The 23,271-nt window shown below is 41.6% G+C and overlaps 2 protein-coding genes across 3 annotated transcripts; one reads left to right on the forward strand and one right to left on the reverse strand.

Moving 5' to 3' along the window:
• Nucleotides 1-674: 674 nt before the first annotated feature.
• Nucleotides 675-7,589, reverse strand: chst3a (carbohydrate (chondroitin 6) sulfotransferase 3a). The gene is made up of 4 exons (XM_037466476.2): nt 7,141-7,589; nt 4,636-4,801; nt 3,450-4,001; nt 675-2,942 (listed from the first exon to the last, which is right to left on the reverse strand). The coding sequence occupies exons 2-4, from the start codon at nt 4,713-4,715 to the stop codon at nt 2,246-2,248; spliced, it is 1,329 nt and encodes a 442-aa protein (XP_037322373.2). The 5' UTR covers nt 4,716-4,801; nt 7,141-7,589; the 3' UTR covers nt 675-2,245.
• A 3,857-nt stretch (nt 7,590-11,446) lies between these two features.
• cdhr1a (cadherin-related family member 1a) lies at nt 11,447-22,376 on the forward strand. 2 transcript variants are annotated; one of them, XM_037466474.2, is made up of 17 exons: nt 11,447-11,673; nt 12,297-12,392; nt 12,925-13,070; nt 13,160-13,210; nt 13,322-13,411; nt 13,546-13,632; nt 14,072-14,188; nt 14,571-14,714; nt 15,155-15,233; nt 15,311-15,411; nt 15,534-15,737; nt 16,381-16,533; nt 16,673-16,837; nt 17,765-17,832; nt 19,312-19,540; nt 19,627-19,884; nt 21,024-22,376. In XM_037466474.2, the coding sequence occupies exons 1-17, from the start codon at nt 11,610-11,612 to the stop codon at nt 21,564-21,566; spliced, it is 2,595 nt and encodes an 864-aa protein (XP_037322371.2). In that variant the 5' UTR covers nt 11,447-11,609; the 3' UTR covers nt 21,567-22,376. The 2 variants fall into 2 exon arrangements, with proteins under 2 accessions (XP_037322371.2, XP_037322372.2); XM_037466475.2 differs by having other exon boundaries at nt 20,265-21,093.
• The last annotated feature ends 895 nt before the right edge of the window (nt 22,377-23,271 follow it).

Below are 23,271 nucleotides of genomic sequence, written 5' to 3' on the forward strand. Positions count from 1 at the left end.
TCAAAAGTTCCAACCTTAGAGAGACTCACACATATGGATGACAGCATGTGCTGCGTTGCTGTGGGAGCATTCAGCATCAGGGAAAAGTTCTCGGTGAGTCAGCTTGAGCAGCAGCTGTGAACTCTGAAGGGCTTTCCTCCTCCAGACGGGGCATGAAACAAGACTTGAATGCGCGCCCCGTTACGGCCTTTATTCTCCACTTATTCCCATTGAGCCTTTTGGGGATCTATGGGAACAGCAATCAAACATGAATCCTCATTTCCTCCAAAGTTGTTTTCAGCAGTTTTGCATTCCAGTGTTTATAAAAACACTTTAAGTGAAAACGTTAAAAGTAGAATCTATGGATGAGCAGTGACTGAGTCCTAGTCTTTCTTGAGACAAGTCTTTAGAATGATACAGAGCAATCGGGAATGGAAAACGTGTTAGAATAAAGTAGTAGTGTTATTAAATAAATTCAGAATTAAAAATACATGTGTAACATTGTACTTAACAGCCAACCTGCTTGGCCCAAAGACACCAAACTTTAAATGAACTCAAAGAAGCATTTGTCCCACCCCTCCTTTCCCAGATGTGAAGGATATGTCTTTTTTGTCTTTGCTGTGATCCTTGGTTTTATCTGGTAACTTATTTATGATGGTGAACATCTTCTTAACGAAGGAACTCATTGTTATCTTGGGCTGTAGACTTGGGTTACATGTTAAAAAGGGTGCACCTGAAATGAGACTTGCCGCAAAATACTTTTTTTTAAAAATTCAATTCAACAAAAACATATCCCCATGGAGATTGAACTCCCATCATATTACAGGCAAACACATACATAAGGACGGACTTTATTCGCACTCTGCATATCTGAATGGTTTGAATGCATAAACTGACTCTCAGTTGAACTTGGTACTTTATAATATTTCCTTTTTGGCTCAAATACTTCAGTAGTGAGTTTGGGCAACGCAAGGCCTGCCAGTTGCAATGTATTCCTATTTATGTTTCAAACGCTAAGTTAGTATAAGCCCCCCTTCTATATGTCCCTCTTTTGCAAATCCCTTTCCATGAGCAGCAAGGTACTTTCAGCAGTGCTCCGGCCGTGCTGGACACAATGCCACCATTGAGCTGGAGCCACAGTGGATACCTTTATGTGCCATCGAGAGGGACAGTTAACGCAACAGCACCTGGGCTTCATTTAAAGTGATAGGCCACATGAATACAGTTACGTACCAACATCTTATATATTGCCATGGACCGAAGACATCATTCACAAATCTCACAACTAATACATTTAAAAGGAGGCACGTTTTGAATTTTTGCAGCTTTTAATATTTCTGGTGATTTAGTTTCTTTGAGTCGGGAGGTGATTAAAAAAAGCTCCTCGAACAAGAACGTGTGTCCTTGAAAACACAGTGTATCAGTTCAGAAGCCTCCTTAAAAATGAACAACCAAACTGCCTGTTTCCCTTGAGGCGAGGAGGGAGCACTGGGAAACCATTTCTTCTCTGGCTACTGGCTGTGTGTTAGAGACACATGTAGATATCTGAAGTAAAGACATTTATTCTGTAGCTCTTCACTTTATATAACCTTAAAAGTATTATAAATACACATCCTTCCTAATTGGCCTCTTTATGGTCTATTGAGCATTGCTTTAAATGGCATTTGGTTAAATACATGAAAGGTCATTCTATGTTTTCACACAGTGACCGATGAATGCTTCTCATGAAAACAACACAAATTGCAATACCACGTTCACCTGAGTCGGATATATAAAGTCCTTTGAAAGCACATCAGGTCCAATCTAAATCGATTCTATCTGTTGCCTAGTCGAGTACAAATGTATACAAAAGAACAGGATGAACTTGACAAAGTGAACCACCAGCATCATAAACTCTCTATTTGACATTCACACACAGAAAAACTAAACACGTATACCTCTCACTGTACTCCATCCCTGAACGTCTACAAATAATCACCTATCATGAAATCCTACATAAGAATCCCTTACAGGCTCAACATCTACGGTCATTTCATTTTGAATGAAATAGAGAGCGACGCATAAAGCTTCTCACTCAATGCAGTATGTAAATAAATACTTTCTTTCTCAAGTGGCTCTTCATTTATCACATAGAGGCACATCACCGGTGAGTATGAATTCCACTGTATGTAAATCCTACCGTCTGCAAACATGTTGTGTCTCTTACACGTTTTGGCCTGTGCAACAATGGCTTCTCTTGCCTCGGGTCCATGGCATGCGGCGTGGATTATTGAAAGAGTTTCTCTTCAAGCAAACTGATGGACCTATTCAGAAGTGTACTTTCATCGTAGACAAACCTGTACCCAAACAGCGTCATGGTAGGACCGCACACTCTCTGCACCACCTGAGCCAGTGCGAAGGGAATGTTGAATCTCCATTTCTCCGCCTGCTCGGAGGAGTTCTTCTGCGTGGAGTAGATCCCGCTGGCCTCCCGCGTGGTCTGAGTGTTCCTCAGTATCCACTCCCTTGCTTGGGGACTAAATGGTATCCCGGTGAACCTGTACATCTCCTCTGCCTTCTGCATGGGGTAGCGGGCAATATCCTCATAGCGCACCAGCATGTAGCGTCTCCTCAGCCAGGGAGGCTGGCTCAGTCCCACCTCGGCCGACAGCCTGATCTGGTCGCAGTTTCCCTTGAGCCGCTTCACCTCCTCGTCGTCCTCGGGGACCTGGCCGTCCTGCGCCCAGGCCTTCCACGTCTGGTACTTGGAGGAGAACGCCACCATGCGGGACGCCAGGATGGCCCGTGGATCTCGGACCAGCTGGATCACTCTCACATCCAGGCGAGGGTCCTCCACCAAAGGCTGCAACGTTTCCAGCTGGCGCACGCGGACCGTTTTAATGGCGTGGTGTTGCTTGGAGAGGCAGGACTCGGATGCCAGGGTCAAGTTCACCGGCCCACAGCGACGCATCTTACAGTGGTACCTAAGACAAAAAGGAGTGAAGTTTGTCTGTGTGATGATTTGGGTTTCATAGATGGTTTTCATGGAGTTGCAAAGAGGGAGGAATCATTTGCAGGCATCTACGGCTCCCTCGAAGCACGAGTCCCTAGAGGCCTTTTGGCAAGCAGCATCTAATCACCAGGCAACATTTTAGTTGTTTCAACGGCAGCAAACTTTACATTGGCGATGCTAATATATGAATAAAATATGTATATTTTAAGTTATAAACTAAAAAAGTCAGTGTTCTTATTGTGAGTTAATAACCATTCATTGTGAACCTCCCAAGTTAAAATGACACAGGCTGTATTTTCTGGGAGTCATCAATAAAAAATAAAAAAAAACATTCATACAGAAGCTTACAGTGGTATATATATTCTGTCCCTTCCTCTTTTCAACTGTATTACGGTTCAATGGAAGTTTCATTTTTTTCAGACCCAGCCCACACTGAAAACCCCGACCTTAAGAGAGTTCCCTGGAAAATGTACAATACCTTTCAAAAACATCTTTGATAACAGGGCTGCAGACCGATTCTTCACACAGCGATAAACTGGACTCTCTGCGGAACAGAGCCGGCGTGACGTGGTCCCGCGGCGGGGGGGAGATGAACTTCTCCAGGGGGGAGAAATCACACAGGAACAGCCCCTGGAGAACGTCGCGGTAGATCCCGGCCGACACCGTTCCGTTGTTGGCCTCCGAGGCCGCGGTCAGCATGCGCTCCACGTGCCACAGGGGCTCAAACAGGTAGAACATGTTCCCCCCGTGCTGGTTGAAAAACTCCCCCACAAAGGAGGAACCGGTCCGCGTTGTGGCCATGAGTAATATGTGCTTACGGCCGCCGCCGAAGCTGTATGCGCCCAAGTCATCCGGGTCTTGGTCCTCCTGCTCCTCAGACATACTGGAGTAATTCACCATTGCACCGGTGAGTTTAGAGAGCAGGATTTTGAGCATTTCCAGGGAGCCATTTTGTGTTTTGTTTCTGTTACCAAGAGGAGTCTGTGGGGTCTGCAGTGGAATCTGCCTCTGGATCAGTTTATCAGAAACCCTTGAAGAGATAGAAAGGGTTGGATTAGCAGTATGAACAGAGAAGATAATTATTATATTTTACATTTAGCTGACACGTTGACAGGGAGCGACTGGATGTTTCAGTTAAAGCAACACATTGATACTCTGCTTTCTGAGTTACATGATAAGAGAACTACTAACCTCATGCGAGTGGAGTCAATCTCATCATGTAACTCGGCATAAAGCTCAATAAGCGTATTTACAGTGCATCCTGACAGTAGTCCCATCGCTTCACTTTTTCCAGTAAAAAAAGCCATTTTTGTTAAACAATTCAAAATAAAAGAGCGAAAATAAAACATGTACATAAGTATTCACAATAGAGCTGAAGGTGACCAAATATATATTTACGGTCCATTTTTATCCATTTATTTGGGATGCTGAAAAATCTGAAAAAAGCCATGATTTACAAAAGGCTGCTATGAAGTCACAAGGTGTCCTTTAGCCACTCGACTCCACCAAATCACTGCAGACCACTAACTTGCATACATTTATTTAGATATCGAGACGGAGGCAGATGTGTTTCTTTAGTACTTCTTAAATTGCAGAGCTATATCTCCATTAAATAAGGACATTTGTACTGCAACTTAATGACTGATTGTTCTTCAATCTCTTACCTCGATAGGATGTTGCTTTCCTTTTCGATGATGACCAGGGCCACGATGCAGATGAAGACAACTGCATATTTGGTCTTCATTCTTGAGTCGTGGCTTCGTCACTGGACGTCTAGATTTTAGTCTGGTTGCTGGTAAAAGCTCGTCACGCAGAGGCTAAAGCTTCATTCTGTAAGAAGACAGACAGTTCAGTAAGGACAGAGTGTCCCAAATAGATGTGATTCATCTGTGACACATCATTACATACATCATTATCCTGCAAACTGCGTTTGGCTCAAGTTGTGCAAACACTTTTCATAGGTAAATAGAGTATAAAGCTAAATAAGAAGTCGTAACAAATGCATGTCCAGCAGACATTGCATTAAGTGGAAGACATAAACTATAAAACTAAATGGGGCAGAAACAACAAAGAGGCAAATGGTTTCCCATCTTAGCTCGAAACAACAGCTGCATTGATCTGAAACGGCAGGAATGTCCTAAAGTTTGTGCAACACACCGCTTCTTTATTTCTTGTTTGCCTCATTTTCTTAGGAACCGGGAAGAAAAAAAAGAGGTCACTCCCTCTCGGTCAGGCTTGGGTCATTGATGAAGAAGAGGACGGATGAGAGGGAGGGACTTAATATAAACAGAGCTGGTTATCATCCTGATCCCTTCCACATGGCACCGAGTCAGGTAAAAAAATGCTTTCAGCTGCTGTGATATTTCAACACGCCCCCCGCCCCAGTCTTTTTCACAAGGAGTCAAGAAGTGAGTCTGTTGCCGAGCTGAGCCGTTGGAGAGTTACATACGTGCTGGTGTTTGTCATCATTTCTCAGAAACTGTAAAATGCACGAGCCTCAACTCGTGAAGGGCTCATTTGAGATTATTTTTTAATGTTAAATCAGCAGAAATATGCAGAGCAAGTCAGAACTTGCCATCAAAACCTGATCTTGCACCAGTGAGCGTGGTGCAGTGGATGCGTCTGTGATCTCTGTTGGGATCACTACATGTGGATGAATATAGGGACGGTTCCTCGCTGTTTCTGTAAGCCTTTTTCAGCATGTCGGCAACTTTGAGAAGCCTACGTTTTTATTTAGAGAAAAGAAAAGTTCATAATTTAAAACTCCACGCAGCACTGTGGCCTACGAGAAGCAGAGGGGCCGCCATGAGGCGCAGCGCTCCGGGAGTCACGTTTAAAGAAGTATTCAGTGTAGCGTTTCCACATGTACGAAGGGTACGAGGCCAAAAGTAACCCTGTAAGCGGACTACTTGATCAGAAGCAGTTCATACTTTAGAAACCGCACAATACTACTAATGCTTAGTAAGTATTGTGTCACTCATTGAAAGGATCAACTTTGCGGCTAATCAGTTAGAAAGATGAGCCAGAAACACGTTACAACAAATAACTATTCTGACATCATTTTAAATGTTTAAGTAGAGAAAATGTCTTAATTCCAAATACATTGACAACTTTCATGTTAATGAAAAATAAATATAGCCAACACATGCCCCCGCCCACATGCAATCATTTCAACGGAGGACATCGTTAGGGGAAAAAGGACGCGGTTTGTGGAGTGATTGTGTGCTCTGTAAGTAAATATCACCCAATTATCTGAGCTTAATACACCATAGCCGTCAAACTGTCAGGTTGAAGCACTTGAGCCGAGCACTTTTACATATTCAAGAGTCACTGGAGCGCTTGGCAAATCTGACTCTCTGCTCAAGCAGAAACGCACATCACTCTGCTTATCATCTCACTACAAATTACATTAATGGCTGCCTCCACAGCCTTGAAGCCACGGAAGGCTCTGCTGGTTATCCGGAGGCATTGTGGTGAAACAATGAAGCGTTTCACGCAAATACTGAAAACCGTGTCAATGTGATTCATGGATTTGGGCTTGGATGTTATTTGGACATAAAAAAGACTACCCACCTATATGTATTTATATCAATATATGTATAGAAATAGATATGCGTGTGTGTGTGTGTGTGTGTGTAGGAGTGTTGAGGGGGGATACCACAGCCGTCATTGGGGGGGGGAGGGGGCATTCAATTCAGGAGCCTTCGTACCCAATGAACCAGAATGAATACAGACTAATGAATACTTCTGCTTACTATTAGTCTGTGAGGCTTTTCGAATATTCAATCTGGAATAAATGATTCTATGACTGACTCACATCTCCAATAGAGAGTTATTGATTATGCGAGACGACGGCAGCCTCCGTAATTCGCGCAATCATCGTTAATACCTGCAGCATAATAAGAAACGCACATCCCACACACACACACGCGCACACACACACACACTCACTCACTCACTCACACGCAGGTTTGGTTTGGGATGACAGCAGCGGGGGAACAGTGACAGATTTCGTCGTTGTTCACGCCGCGTTGTGCGCGCACGGCAGCGAGGTGCGCGCTGCAGAGCTCCGGAGGTTTCTTCTTCTTCTTTCTCTTTTTTTTAAGCTTTCAGTCATTTCCTGCCACAATACAAAAGGTGGTGATGTTCGAGTTTCAAATGTTACAAACCTTTAGCTGGTCTCTCGGTCTCTTTCTCTCTGCAATCGAGCGATGACCGTCTGGGATCCAGCGAGGAGCAGCGTGGTCCCCTTCGTGGCATCCTGCAGCATTGTGTCGGAGGAGGACACACACTGCTTCATTGTGTGTGTCCGCGGCGCGGGGCTCCTCTCTGCCGCAGCGCGGAGGAGCGTCCTGCACAAACACCGTCGTTTAACAGGAGGGCTGAACGGAAATTAAAAATGAAAGGTTTAAAAAAAAAAAATCGATGCGATATTCAGTTAAAAAAAACGCCACTTTGTCGGAGGTTTTCGTTGAAATATTCGGTAATTTGTCTTCAACATTTTTTAGCTTAAATATCATCCCTTAGAAACTTTCCCTCAACTTTCCCCCATGTGCTAATGCCGCTGCTGGAGCCACGCTCACGTCATCCTTTGTGGGCGAGGTCACGTGATCCCCAAATCCATGCGTGTGAGGCCCCCTCCCCCCTTTGATTGTACACTGTTTTACGTTCAATCACATTTAAATGCACGTTGCACCCTGAAATGTTGTCGGGTTGAAACGACCTGGTGAATTTAAGAATGTTTGGCGTAAGATAATACGGTGTCGGAAAAGGAGAGAAACAATTCAGAAATCTTTAGATACATCCAACACAGTTTAGCCTCCTAGTTTACAAAGTGTTGTTATTTTAAGCTTCACATAGGCTGGTATTGTACAAAAATAGATACATGTCGGTAGTTTAAACATTAATACGTCTACAAACAATCACATTTAGAGTGTTTCCTTCAGCTTGAAAATACATTGATGTTTCTCTATCCAAAATAATCTTTATTTAAATATAAAATCTATTTTCCAAAGATGTGTGGAAGCATAACAGTTTTTTACACATAAAAGTTCAGTAACAAACCTTAAAAGGACACGCACAACGATTATAACAACACAAATCATTTCCCCTCCATATTTTCAATAACATTCTTCATTATACTTACGACATGGAGAATCTATGCTGACTGCAGCCCTGCTGCCTCATACATGTTATCTCTACTTGATTAGAAGAATTTGAAGGGCCTGCTTCCCATTATATCACAAAAAACTGATGTACATTTCCAGATATGGTCATTTAATGTCTAAATGTTTCCGGACGCACTCGGGCACTGGTAGTGTCTGACCACTTGAGGGCAGCAGTGTAAAAGCAGCTGTCTGCTTGAGCCCACTGGCTCACTTTTTATACTATGACGTGCATCTTGTCAAATTCACCTACACACCATATCACTTGTTTTACTAAAAGGTGTATTATATATGTATATGATGTATACTACCAAGGCCTCGTGTTTTGTTTGTTGATTTGGACCTGCTGGTGGTCTTTTCCATCCTCTATGATCCCTGCAGAAGTGTGTCTGCTCTTTTAGGATGTCTCTGTACTCTGTATTCATGGTGCTAGCACACTCTGAGGTTTATGGAATGAAAAAGGCTGTCAACCTACAGTATACTCTACATGGAGAGATTAAAAGAGTGACCTAGATTTAGAGTGGACCAGGACTAAAAGCGAACCTCTGCCCTTGGCAAACCCCACTAGAGATTATCAATAATAATCCAAAATGGTAAAGCTGAATTGGGTGTCTTGACAACAGGTGCTCCAACAGACTATTTTTGACCTGGTAAATCAGATTTTTTCTACAATAATACTTCAATTTTAATTCTGCCAATCCTGTACACATGAACACGTTGGTTATTCAGAATAGAGAAGTATGATTGATATAACAATGCTTTTTTTTGTATGAGTGACTGGCGTATTTTTGGTTTGATTGGAATTCTTGTAATCCAAAATGTTCTCGATGTCATGGTGAAACTGTTATTTGGTAGTTGTCACGTTTCAGAGATATGAACAGGACTTGGGCCAAACTAATTCCACTTGCAGCTCTCTCCGTCAACAGCGCTTCTTGATAAATGGCCAAAAACATGCACTCAACTTCAACCGATATCACATAACGGTCACATGCAGCAAACCCAAGTGACGCTGAGGGAACCATTTTCTCAAAATTTGATTCCAATTCATCAGCAATGAGATAATACAGATATGTGGCACATGATTGTTTTTAGTTATTTTAAAGTAACACTAGCACACAGTTTCTTGCGCAAAATGCAAGGAAAGGCAACTTTAATTTTACAGCAGATTTCATGCACAGGATAATGCAAAATGCTTTATGTAAGTCTCTGAAACAAAAAGGATGAGACAATTAAAAAGCCTTCCAAAAGTTGAACAAAAAACACTAGAAGACAGTTGAGTAAATATAGGAGACAACACATTGTATTACTGTGTAATGTAGTGATGGCAGACATGTTTGCGTGCATTATAAAGTAGTCCATGTTCGCAGCACATGGAGGAAACATATCAGTGTCTACTTTGTTTCATCCTCTGCTGCTCTTGATTTCTGTCATTTTCCCGTCTTCCATTGCTAATTCCTCTAAGGAGCAATATTAGAGATGCATTTTGATAAAGAGAACTGTGTGATTTGAGACACGGTGCGTCTGTGTCAGTGGCTTGTCTGTACCGATACTGTTGGAATACACTGAAGTTTTGTCTACGTAAAACAATAATCCAGATGAAATTATGCTCGTACAGCAGCAGGCTGAAGTGATGAGTATCTCGCTGAAATTTCCCTATGGACGGCCTCGTGGCTGCGTCCTCAATAGGAACAAAGAGGTCAGCATGCCGCTGAGATTGAAGGCTAAGGATTAGAAACTAAGAAGATGACTACAGATGAGCGCTGAGCTTTTATCCGTATGATTTTTTTCAGCGATCCCTGCAAAGACACTTGCAAATTTTTAGCTGCGGAATCAGGTATAACCATCAAATGTTTGTATACTGGCATACTTCTGATGGTTTAAATATTTTGTAATAAAACTTGCGTTGACTCTGAGAGTTGACCAAAAAGAGACTTTTTTTTTAAGCTCACATATTGTTGCATACTATATGCAACATGTCCACCAATGGAAGACCATATTGTGTGTGCTAATTGTGCCTTACATGTATGTCTGATGGAGGATGTGTGCCACCAACAGGCTCCGCGCATTACAAGATGAGGTGAGATTAGAGCACAGTGGGTTAATCTTTTGGCCAGCCATCTGCCAGGACCATGAGAATTAAACCTGAAGCCACGGCCTTGACCGCCAACATACATAAATAATCTGACAGGTGATCTTTTGTCGTTTGATGTACTGTGCGCCCATTGTGTAAAAGTTATCCGTGTTCCGCTTCAAAGTGGGTAAAAATAAGCGATTGAGTTTGACTACGTTGCCGTCTGGACACTGTTTAAAACCTGAGGGTGTGGAGGACAGTTGTGTGCAAAGGACTTTGATCATGATGTGTATGTCTCTCTTCTACTCCTTATCACCATGCCGCAACCTAAACGTTTCTGAAAGCGCAGCTTGTGCAGCGAGCATCCACTGAGCTCACGCTGTATAACGTAGAATCTACCAGCACTCAGATTATAAAGAAGATTGGAATTTAGTATGAGAATAGACAGTCAATGGTTTATTCATATGTGTAAATCCCATTGCACGAACAGTTGTTCTGACTTTTTTTTAATAGGAATGGCAAAATACTGTAACTCTAGTAGATAAGTAAGAATACATTTCTCCCCCGTTGTTGTGGGCAACAGGACAAACATGGAGGCTCCATTAAGAGATATGGTAAATGATACACACTTTTCCTTATAAAGTGTATGTTTAACTAAATTAAGTTGGGTCATTCGAGGCTCTGTGAGTAGCATTAATCTACATTTTGTCTGGGTTAATAAAAAAATAGATAATTTCACTAGTTCAGACACTGAATGGACTTGTAGACACACAGTGTCCTCATGTGTTTCTAGAAAGGCGCCCCTTATCAAATGGAGGACAACAGGGCTTAATATTACGCAACATTTATTTTAGGGTATTATACAATAAGATTATCAAACACGATTAGCCAGTTTCAGGACCCAAAATACCATTTAAAAAGAGCTCATAATGTGCCCCTTTTTAATTAAGGAGGGACACAATGGACAAAGTTAACAACAAATAAAGAATAAAGAATAAATTTAGTATATGCTGGGTGGCAATTATAATTTGACAAATGTTATCACACAAAACATTACAGTAGCATATTTTTAAGATTTACATCCTGGATCAGTGTAGAATAGTGTTGTATTTAAAATATATAAAGCCATAATATCTTGACAGTTCAGCTTTCTTACCTTCAAAAAAAACCCATCTCTTCTATGATATGTTTGTTTTTCATATTAAACAAAAGCTGTTGTGGTTTTGACAGAGCCGTGGATTGGACACTCTTAAGGGTAACTCTTAAGATGTCATTGGATTAGCTGTTGAGCATCTGCCTTCGGCCATTTCCAGTCGCACACCAACACCTTGAGAGCCGAACCTGATTTACAGGACTCTCGAGGGAGCTGTCTTCATGGTGCGGTTTCATAACTTCATTCTTTATGATGAAGATTGTAAGGATATTACATCTGCCACTGCTTTTTGTGTTTGTACACCCCTGCCTCGGTGAGTTTAACTTTTAAATGACCTGCTCGACATTGGCATGTTGCTGTTATCTGATTGTAAATGCTATTCAGAGATATTTGGGTGTGCGGGTTGATGATTGTACATTTTTCTTAACTTTTATCGAAATCTATATAGTCTTGCCTCCCCTGGTTAGTAGTTCTTATTTATATGTCTGTTTTCCTTCTGTATGACAGGCACACCTATGTCAATGTTTTAAATGATTTTAATATTCAGTTGGTTGTGATATTCTAAATAGTAAAAACATTATTCCGGCCAGCAGAGATCACAGAGCTATGTATAGAAAGAGTATTTTAGGATGTTGACGTAACTCACCTTTAATCCCAGTCGAACTGAGTGAGCTTGGTTTGTAGCCCAAGTTTATAAATCAGGGCTGTATGTATATTTTTGCGGACAAGATGAAGTAAAACATGTTTCTGTGGGAGTTAATTTACTCAATGATCAATTTGTAAAGTGTTATTGCTACACATCTCACTTTATAGTGAATTACATAATACTTTTTAACTTGTAAACAATGTCCATAGTAAACACAAATAGACAGCACAGCAGCAAACATAATATTTGTACACCCACGAAACTTGAATGATGCTTTTATTTCACCTTAGCTCATGCCGACTTTGCCCCTCATTTCTACGACAATGGACCCTACATCTACAATGGGAACCTGGCCCTGTTTAGCCTCTCAGAGGATACAGCTGTTGGTAAGTTCTACCTCTGACATGCAGCACATTTAGTGTGGACAGCTGGTACGACGACATGTAATGTGATGTAATGTAACGATGGTATACTAGCCAATCATAAAAAAAAATGTTTCGGCTGCCAATATTTGTGAGTCCATGATGGTAAATAGTCTTTGATTTGCTGAACAGGCTTATTTAACAAGCTTATTTTTCGGCGCCACCTGTAGATGTGAGGCAAAATGTTGCTGTTTGTGAAATTGGTTCAGTCATTGACACCTTCCAGTCAGGGTACTTTTTATGATGACAACGCTGGCTATTTTAACTCAGTTTGGTTTGATCCACAGCAGTATTGCCCAATCAATGAGTTTATTAGACTCTTTGTTTGTGGGTTAACGAGTGGCTAATTTAGCATGTGGAGCCAGTTTGACCCTGTGATTCTTCAGTTTTCAAAAGGAACATGAACATACACATTTTTTACCTATACATTCATTCTCCTCCAAATATGTCTGAACCAGTCTGCCCGAAGCGAATCTCACAACAATCATGATTGCAGGTACACAGATCTATTGTCTCAATGGCACGGACCCCGAGGGGCAGGATGTGAGGTATGGTCTTTCCTTTGACCCGGGGTCTAAAGAATACTTCAGGATTGACCCCAAATCCGGAAACATCACATTGGTGGAACAGCTGGATAGAGAAGTAAATGTAGCATCCGTCTCTGAGGACACTAGGGTAAAAAATGTCGTTGTGTTTACCTTCATATCAACTTGTTTTCTTTGTCTGCTCAGAAAGAAGATTCTATTGATGTTCTAGTTAGCATCACAGACGGGCAAAGCAGGGTAAGGAGTTGGTTCAGTATGTGATCATAGTATAGTACCATACCTCATAATACATCCCACTATAATACAATTAAATATGTTTTCTGTGTTTTTTATTATTGTTCTTGTTAGGTAGTGGAAAGAGTCACAGTATTTGTAATGGATGCAAACGATGAAAAACCTGAATTTCAAAACATGCCAGCAATAATTGACGTCCTGGAAGTAAGTTAAGCCAACAGGGGATGCTCTGTGAAAAGAAAAAAAAGACTATATCATTAAAGAAACATAACAGTAGATATGTGTAGATTCAGTTCTTTTAAAACCCGGTGTGCCCTAAATCATTTTCTGTGTTTTAGACAACTGAGTCTGGCATCAGCATCTACAAAGTAGAAGCAGTGGACAAAGACACCGGCTCAGGAGGCTCAGTCACCTACTTCCTTCAGGTGAAACTCCAGTTGGAGAGCATGGGGATTAAATCCCAATTACATTTGTGTTAGGCACTGAAGGCTTAGACGGCTGCTTTGACCGGCGTGGCAGAGAATGTTAGTTTGCACTTTGGGCTATTAGGACCGAAGAACAGCTGGCCTGGAGTGACAGAGACGAGGGATGCGCTGCACATCTGGACGCAGCAGCTTTCACCTGCTTTCAATGTCCTTATTCACATAGCATGTGGGCATATGGGCTATGGATGGCTATGGAGGATACTTCAAGTGGCCATTTAGAGTTTTTATGCAACCATCTGACCACTATTCATGATATCTCTCGTGAGTTGTTGATAAAGTGGTTTAGGGGGTTTCAGTGACTGGATTTTACACAGCTGGTGATTGGGTGCTTGGGTGCTTGTGATCTTAAATCCTGCGTTTGTTTGGTTTTCTGTTACAGAATCCCCAGTTCACTTTGTTCGCCATTGACAGACATAGTGGTGTCCTCCGTGTCAGATCTGGGGAAACGTTGGACTATGAAAAGACAAAGACACACTTTGTCACTGTCATTGCAAAGGTACTGGGTGCATGAGAACCCATTGCATGTGTCTGTTGTGCAGTGGACAACTGTCATCTTTAATTTAATTAATTTAAATGTGTTCTGTTTCTGCTTTTTTAGTTGCTTTTATATTTTGCCAAGACACGGCTAGAATACGTGTGTGTAAACCATGCAGCTCTCAAAAATACTTTAAAAGTCAGCTTTGCAAACGTTTTACACTGAAGGGAATACCTTCAATGCATTTTGTTTGCCTAAAGGATAAGCAAAATACTTTGGGGAATAAGAAACACTAAGTGTAAGCAAATGGGTTTGTTTTCAAGAAAACAAGGCTGAAATAATCTCTCAAAATAGATGGAAGTCTGTATGCCCTCATTTGTTTCTCACATTTCTTTTGTTCAAGGATGGTGGGGGTAATTATAATGGCAAGGAGCAGTTCATGTCGTCTTCTGCTACCCTGACGATCAATGTGATCGATGCACAGGACACGCCGCCATCTTTTATCGGGACACCGTATTTCGGCTACGTTTATGAAATCTCAGAGCCAGTGAGTATGAAAACAACCTTCTGTGAAAGACAGATATTATCATCTCATATCAGTCAGCTTTAACCGTCGACATTTCTCAATCGGCTGCCTTCTTTATAGCTTTCCTCAGATGAAAGCTGCATTTTCTTTGTCACAAAATGTCACTGCCGTCATATGAGAGAGATTATAGGTTCTGACTCTCTTTCAAAGGGAAATAATTACTATTAAATGTCCTGCTGTGTTAGATGTCTTGGAAAATCTTAACATTTCGTTAACAATGTTATGCAAGTTCTCTAAGAATATTAGTAGTATCCGTGAGTTAAATAAGTATAATTTACAGGAAGCCAGCTTTATTCCAGGTCATTGTTGCATGAATTGTTGTCTTGAACTCAACCACCAACTACCAATCAAATTTTACTATTGATATAAAACGAAAAACATTCCGATCATCTTTTCCGCAGGGATCTGAAATATTCACTGTTCTTGCCAAAGATGGCGATGTGGGAAACTCAAATCCAATCAGCTATTCCTTTGAGGATGGTAAGCACTTCATTTCAAGAACATGAGAGTGATTTTGGAATCAACGGTGCTCATTAATCTGTTGTTTGTCTCTCCAGGTGACGACGGTGTTTTTAGCATAAATAAAACAACTGGTTGTATCACACTACTGACTCCCTCCAAGTATCTGAAGAGAGAAATCTTTAACATTAAAGTCAAGGTTAGTTGCAGGTCACACAATCAAATGGGTAAAAAAAAATAGCTTGATTACCGTAAATATCATGCAGTCTCAGTTTTAAATGTGGTCTGACCTGCACAACCTGTACCCAACCTTTGGTCCAGGCCTCTGAAGTAAGTCCTGAAGGCAGACTCATGGACTATGGGGTGACCACGGTGGTGATCCGTGTGGTGGACCTGAACAATAATCCCCCCACTTTCTACGGAGAGAACGGCCCTCAGAACATGTTTGAGTTGACCATGTATGAGCATCCGCCCGAGGGCGAGATACTGCGGGGGCTGAAAATTACTGTCAACGACTCCGATCAGGTGGGGAGGCCGATATTGTCTTCTACATATTCTAATACACTGACTGTTAATTTTGAAATTGACTAAACAGTATTTTTAGTGATGTTTTACTGAGCAGTAGATTGCTATAATGATCATGTTACACGGATTATGTAATAACACTCATCCAAAGCCAAATTGCATTGTTATCTAATAAGAGACTGATTTAATCAACATTCATGAAATGACCTTAAGCCTTCCATTATCATAGACAATCCTTTTAAAATTGCACAAAATTTGAAAGTAAGCCAACACAAATTATAAGGCGCTCTCTAGCTGTACCATTTGTCAGCTTAGTCACTTTGGGTTTTCCAGCTTCTTGTCTGAGTCTCGGCCAAATAGCTGATGTTCACCAAATGGGTTCTCCGATAATACTGTTACAACATCATGGCGAGCTCTCTTTGTCCATAGATATTATGTTCCACCACTGATATCCTACGGATCAATTCTACATTACTTTCATATTAATTGAATGGACTGTGTACTACATGGATTATGCAGTATGTCTGCGATAGGTTTGTGACAACCAGATTACGATATATAGATCCAAGCATCTGCAATATAACTTTTATTTACCCTAGTGACACGTACTGATAACATGGCGACGCGTGTTGTTCTCTTGCAGGGTGCGAATGCTAAATTTAACCTTAGACTGATTGGACCGGGAAGGATGCTGCGGGTCGTCCCGCAGACTGTCCTCAATGACGCCCAGGTCACGATCTTAGTAGAAGACTCTGCTGCCATGGACTACGAGAAATACCACTTCCTCACATACAAGGTCAACATGCAGCGACGCCCCCATCCCCCACCCACCATACACACAGACACACGCAACAAATGGCAGTGTTATATCACCTCCATCTGCTATGTATTGCTCGCTTTGACAGTCCTTTATTTCTCATCCTTCTCCTCTCCAGCTACTTGCAGTTGAGATCGATACGCCGGAGAGATTCAGTGCCACAGCGGACATCGTCATTCATCTCCTGGACACAAACGATAATGCTCCTAAATTCTCCTCCGATTACTACATCGCCAGAATTCCAGAAAACTCACCCGGTGGCTCCAATGTGGTGTCTGTGACGGTGAGAGTCTTCATCCTGTCCAAAACCAAAACACGCCAACGGCAATGTACGTCACTCTGAGCTAAAGATGAAATGCCGATTTTAACAGAATGCTCAAGAGGGCCGTTAATTCCCTGAACGTCGTGTTTTTGAGCGGCGAGGGGTGGGGATAATATGTGAAAACATAGATAAAAGCTAGGCGAGGTAAGCTGCCAGATGGCTATCACTTTCATTTTGTTGTGTAACACCAAATTCCCAGATTTTTTCCCCTAATGCTTAGCAGCACATGTAGCTGCACCACAGAAATGTGTGCCGAAATAAACACATTTAGCAACGTGTTCCCGTGTCATCTGGTGAAAAAATAAAGGACGGGTGACTTGTTTTTTTTCCCCATCATGCAACGCCCTTGGTCCACATCATCCTTGCGGAGGCTCAAAGCAGCCGGGGGGGGCTGCTGATAAATCCTGCCCTCGCGTGAACGCCACAGAGGCTCATTTCCTTGATCCGAGGCAATTTCAATCAGATGAAAGAACAGGCAGAAAGTGACCTTGGACACGTTCAGACAGCGAAACAGGCATCCCTGCAGGGACAGACAGACAGGCAGATTAGCCCAATGCCCGTCATGATGTTAACATGAATAAAGAGTCTTTTTATAGCTGACCCCTGCACTATTATCTTCCAATCCAGAACATATTCTTTCAATTTACTGAGTTCACGGCAGCAGAAAGTTCGCTTTTCTGATTTAGTAAAAAGGCACAGACAAATGTCACCATCAATTTTTGGAAGTCTATAAGCGGTGTGACGTTGAAAGCGGGACATGCGTGAGCTCACTGAGCCACATACGGCGCTCCTAAAAAAGAGTTACAGATTGTACAGACTGACTGCTATAAAACTGACATAATATGCACAATTGCTACAAACCAAATCATGTTTTCTGTTTGTCTACAGGCAACAGACCCTGACTCAGGACTTTGGGGAGATGTGAAGTACTCCATCTATGGATCAGGGGCTGACTTGTGAGTATAAGAATGTTATTTTAACTAAAAAAAAGTATATTTATTCAGCACCGCCACCCCCTTCAAATGGATCTCAGCCATGTAATGCTATCAGCCTTCACAAAAAAATGCATCTATTTTATTACATGAAAAAGCAATTCCTTTTATTAAAGTTTGCCTCAGTTGAGACTGTGTGTTGTCCTATTGTCTCATGTGTAAACCCATCATTTGTACACAATCGGGTGGGGAGAACAAATGGGAATGAAAACATCCAAATACAGTCACAAATGCTTATACAACAATATTATCAGTTGATACCTCAGTATTTGTTGACATTAGAAAAACAGGAAATTTGTTAAAATGATTAACAGATGTGGCTCTTTAACTATAGACTACTGTATTTATGAATACCTCCTGCTGTGAGTACACATCTGCTGGAAAGAGTGCAGTACGAAAGCAATAGACTTGTTTTTCACATTACAACTTTGTTCAGTTTGGTCCTATTTGCCCTCAGAGGATTTGCTCGTACTTTATCTCATCTCGATTTTTATTGGATTTCATGTAAGAAGTCTAACCTCTGAGAGAAAGATCAGCGGTCACTGTTAATAACACACAACATACCCTCAGGTGGCCTTTCCTTTCACATACACATACAGTCTGTAAGGTCATCTGCACGCCAAAAACAAATTTTAAACATGAATACCTTATTTCAAAAGACCTGGACAGGTATGTTAGTAGAGACTTGTTTAATCCCTCAGTAAAGCTCGTGCTGCGTATGATGAAATGAAGGTAGTAGTAGAGTGTTCTTTGACCTCCCGGTAGAGGTTTGAGCTCTGCAGCGACGATTTAGAGATCTGTGACGTCACAGAGCAGGATTTCCAAAATAAGCAGCGGAAAGAGATTTGGAGCACTTTGTTTTTCTTAGTGGAAGCTTCTTTGGTCGAAACCAACTTTCAAATCACTCCAAACTACCTATTTAAAAAATGAATCAACATCTCTTGTTAACCCACAAGGTCTGCTACATTTTACATTTCCGACTTTACACTTTGCAGTATCTTAGAGGGGCCACAGGAAAATGTCTTTACCGTCTTCTTGCCGTGTGTCTTTGTTAATCCTGTAATGGGATTCGAGGAGAAAATAGACTTCTGATTGTGACAAAGTCACTGTAGGGTAACTACAGTCAGTGAAACAATCACTCACTTTGCAATAACAGTTGTATCCTTGATTACCAAAAGCCAGTGACAATATTGTTTTAAAGTTTTAAGTGCAACATATCTGGTTTTGAAAGAAAATCTGTGGTTGTTCTTAATGTTTGACTACTTGTTTTTAGGTCAGGTGTCCATCCCTTAAGAAAGGGGCTCTTCACCTCAATAAAATATATGATCCTTTCATAAAATAGAATATTCACGTTCTCTACTCTTGAAGGAAAAATAAAGTGGCTCTCAATTGGATACATAAACAATCTAAATTAGATTTGAAAAAATCCCGTCTCATTTGCAGGTTCCTGATCCAGCCTACATCTGGGATCATCTACACACAGCCGTGGGCGAGCCTAGATGCGGAGGTGAAGTCCAAGTATAACTTCTATGTAAAGGCAGAGGACGCGGAAGGGAAGTACAGCCTGGCTGAGGTCTTTGTGACTGTGTTGGACCTGAATGACCACCCGCCCGCATTCAATGACAACTTCCTGGAGAAGACGATGGTGATTGGAGCGCCAGTGAAAATAGAGGTATTTGCCCTTTCGTGACGAAGTGAAACTCAAGTCTAAAGTCCATTTTGTAGTATTATCTTTTTTCCTGAAACATATTTACACAGGCTGTAGACGAGGATGCAGAAGTGCCAAACAACGTTATCGAGTACGCCATCATGAAAGCCGAGCCGGACAACAACATCTTCGATATCGACACCGACACGGGGGAGATCGTGCTCAAGTCCTACATCAAGTCCATGGCCATCATTCAGAACATCACCAAGCAGAGGGACTGCACCTGGTCGCTGGTGGTGCAGGCCCGGGACCGCGGCCAGCCGTCCTTCAGCACCACTGCGGTCATCAAGATCGACATCACTGAAGCCGTAAGTTGCCTCAAAACTAGATGGAGGATTATAAGTCAAACCTTCATGAGGGGTCATATCTATGTACTATATGAACATTTGTCTAACAAGCTTAAATGCATTAAAACAAGCAAAGTCACAAGCATCAGAGACTTGCATCAAATAATTTAACAATGTATTATTGTTGCTCACACAAATGAACAATCATCCAAATGTGTTGCTGCTCTTTTCCCTCTATATTCCGAGTGTTGGTCTTTCTATCAAGGGTCTGTAGTGGAAGCAAATCAGTTAGTATGTGCAACTTCCTGCAAAAAAAGACATTTAATCACAGCTAAAGTTAAAAGTGAGTTGTTCGGACAAAAAATGTGATTCTCACACAAATACAATTGTCATGTTTTCAGATCAAATCCAGATTTGTCTCATACTTCTTGGGCCTAAGGAGACGTCCAGGGGCTGTCTTTGGGATTTGTTTTACCGTTGTCACCTTCGCCATTTCACTGACAATCTTCATTTCGACTCTTATATACTGGAACTCTGTGAAAATGTCCCGTGTACAAGCTCAGGGCAAGATCAGAAAGATTATAAGGAGGCCTGTGCGAAGCTTGCCTTGAGATCATCGGCACATCAGTACTGCAGCTCTGACTCTGCATGCAGTACCAAGAACGTGCAGCGTTTCTTTTTCATTCTGTAATAGAACGAGGCTGTGTCTGTGAAAGAGTACAGGAGCACACTTTTCTCATCATCTCTTTCTGGGGACTTAGTACTTTATGACACCACAACAACCAATAAAAATGACCAAATTTAGTTTTCTCATAAATTCACATATTCATTCTCAGATGTTGGATGGTCTCAGCTTTGGGTTTCCCAGTCAACCTCTCTGATCTTGTCTTGAAAAACAGTATAACATTGAATTAGAATAAATTCATAATTTGTAGAATATTTCATTTGTAAAGACATTCCAGAGGAAAGGGACAAACTGTCTTATTATCAGTGTTATGGCAGTACATTTGCCATAATTCCGTTTTGTATTTTGCACCTCACATTCAGCTTCATCAAAATAATGAACACATGCAGGACTATGACATTTAAAAGTTAATCTTTGTGTGACGTACTGTGACTTCAGTCCCATGGATATGAATTGTCCCTGTGCTCTTTTACAGACCCAACTCAGTGGGGGGCCTTTGGGATCATTTTTGATGCACAATAGAAACAAGCCTTTGCAAATCCTAGGCATGCTTGCTGGTTTCATTAGTCTCATGGTCGTAGTCACAGTCATCATCTCCACTGCGACATTCATGCGCAACAAAAAGTCCAACCGGATCCTGCCTAACCGTCGCGTGAGGAGGAGACAACCAACGCAGCCCTGGAACATCAGAAACCCCTTCAAGGTCCTAGAAACCCCCGGAGAGAAATTCAGAGTGCAAGAGGAAGTGCCGGAGGTCGTCGTGGAGAACGTCAACTATAACAACAATGTGAGCGATGTGGTGAGGCAGTGGCCTCCGCCCCCTCGCGCCCCATCTCTGCCCCCTCCGCCACCCGCTTACATCCCGGGGGAGAGGCAGTGGGCGGTACCGACCATCTCAGCGACCGTGGCCCCCAAACCGAGAAAGAAGGCGTACATGAACAGACGGGACACCGTGAACTCAGCGCTGGTCTCAGAGCTCAAGATGAGACTGGAGCAGAAGAGGATGCTGAAACATTGATATTGCTCAACAAAAATGTTTAAGTAGAATTTATTAGCTGTCTTTGAACGACTTTTATTGGGAGATTCAATCTGCCCTGTTGCCATGACAATGAGAATGTTTCCAACTGGACATTTTGTCCCAGAGCTTGAAGGTCTCTTCGTCGACAAAATCTAGAAGCTCTGGAAGAGATGCTAAATGGACCTTGAGACTGTTTTTTCGACAGATCTTTTCAAGGTCAAGAATGAACTGTGTGTGTGTGTGTGTGTGTGTGTGTGTGTGTGTGTGTGTGTGTGTGTGTGTGTGTGTGTGTGTGTGTGTGTGTGTGTGTGCGTGTGCGTGTGTTTGTATCTGCGGATGTGAGTGAGTGTGTGTTTTCAGTAAGATGAAATACACTGAAACAGCTTAAATCCTAGTGTATCAACAATGTGATTTTGTGTGTTGCCTGTTTCAAAAAAGTCATCCATCACCATAAATTGTTTTCTTTTCAGTCTCTGTGTCATTCCGGGGCGGATAAATCTCACCTTTTGAACCATTTGTTGACACACTGGTGGCTTAAAGTTCCTCACCCTTCCTATCTCATGTCGGGAAGGAAGTCATTCAGATTCCAACAAGCACGACTGTTTATTTGGGATCCAACCAAGCTCCTTACGAGAGATTTCATGACAGTTGAATTAACTAAAGGGATCAGCCGTGGGGTTGTGAACCAAAGTGGTCGTGCTAGGAAGATCTTTAATCCTTCTGCACAGGTGTAACTGCACTGTTTAGACTCCTGTTGTACAGCCGCCATGATACTTTTATTTTACGATTGAAAGGGCTGCATCCAATTTGTTTACTGTTGCTGTCAAAACACCTGTAAGGATTTTACTACCAATAAAAAGGAGCTTCAGTTGTAATTTAAACAGTTTATTGAGCACAATTTTTAGACCATTGTAATAAAGGATTTGTTTTATCAATGAATCCCTTTTACTTTGGTAAATCAAAGTGAGGTCACATGAAGAGTCGTCCCAGCCAGCTTTATTCTGTCATATATAAAATGCTGAAACAGTCCTTTTATGTTAGTTGGGGGTGAAGTTCATCTAATTGCTTTAAACTTTAAGTAATCAACAACAGTACATCATCTTTTCTAAAATGATAACAAGCTTTGTACGTCAAATTTGAATCTAGAATGTAAGTATATCAAACTACTGTAATATATACTAATGTAATAGTGCAAGATCCTTGAAATTGTAGCATAGTATTAGACTTACTTGTGTCATATGTTTTTTCTACAGCTAAATTTAGATGAATATGCACCTAGATTATTGATAATAGAGAAATGAGGGCTTTAGAAACAAATATTAGATGTTGGGTAAAACTGATGATACTGCGAAATCTTCAGAATCAGCTCCAGGTGGGAGAGAGAGGCCTACCTGCTCACAACCAGCTACAACGGTGCAGGATTAAAACATACTGACATCATCAGTCTAAATGCTTGGAGGTGGTCACTAACACCTCCTTAAGAAGGCTGTAAAACTACTCTACTGCCGCCTTCTGGAAAACAAAGAGAAGCTGCTAGCAGGCTTTTTTTTTAAAGATAAAGGAGGTATGAAAAATAATTTTAGATCACTTTTTCCAAATCTTCACACCAAAATGGCAATGACAAAACTGTAGCTCCTAAGGCCTTGAGGAATGTGATGCTAAATTGAATTGTTTCACTCGGTGGAGCATGTTACGCTTTTGTAAG

This window comes from Pungitius pungitius, chromosome 13, assembly GCF_949316345.1.
Source record: "Pungitius pungitius chromosome 13, fPunPun2.1, whole genome shotgun sequence".
Taxonomy (NCBI): domain Eukaryota; kingdom Metazoa; phylum Chordata; class Actinopteri; order Perciformes; family Gasterosteidae; genus Pungitius; species Pungitius pungitius.

Bases quoted from the DNA above. Each gene is read 5' to 3' on its own strand.
- chst3a (XM_037466476.2), bottom strand. From the start codon at position 4,715: ATGAAGACCAAATATGCAGTTGTCTTCATCTGCATCGTGGCCCTGGTC. The intron at 4,002-4,635 runs GTAAGAGATTGA...TATCTCTTCAAG, and splicing joins GAAAGCAACATCCTATCGAG to GGTTTCTGATAAACTGATCC. The intron at 2,943-3,449 runs GTATTGTACATT...TTTTTGTCTTAG, and splicing joins ATCAAAGATGTTTTTGAAAG to GTACCACTGTAAGATGCGTC.
- cdhr1a (XM_037466474.2), top strand. From the start codon at position 11,610: ATGATGAAGATTGTAAGGATATTACATCTGCCACTGCTTTTTGTGTTT. The intron at 16,838-17,764 runs GTGAGAGTCTTC...GTTTGTCTACAG, and splicing joins CCAATGTGGTGTCTGTGACG to GCAACAGACCCTGACTCAGG. The intron at 19,885-21,023 runs GTAAGTTGCCTC...GCTCTTTTACAG, and splicing joins AGATCGACATCACTGAAGCC to ACCCAACTCAGTGGGGGGCC.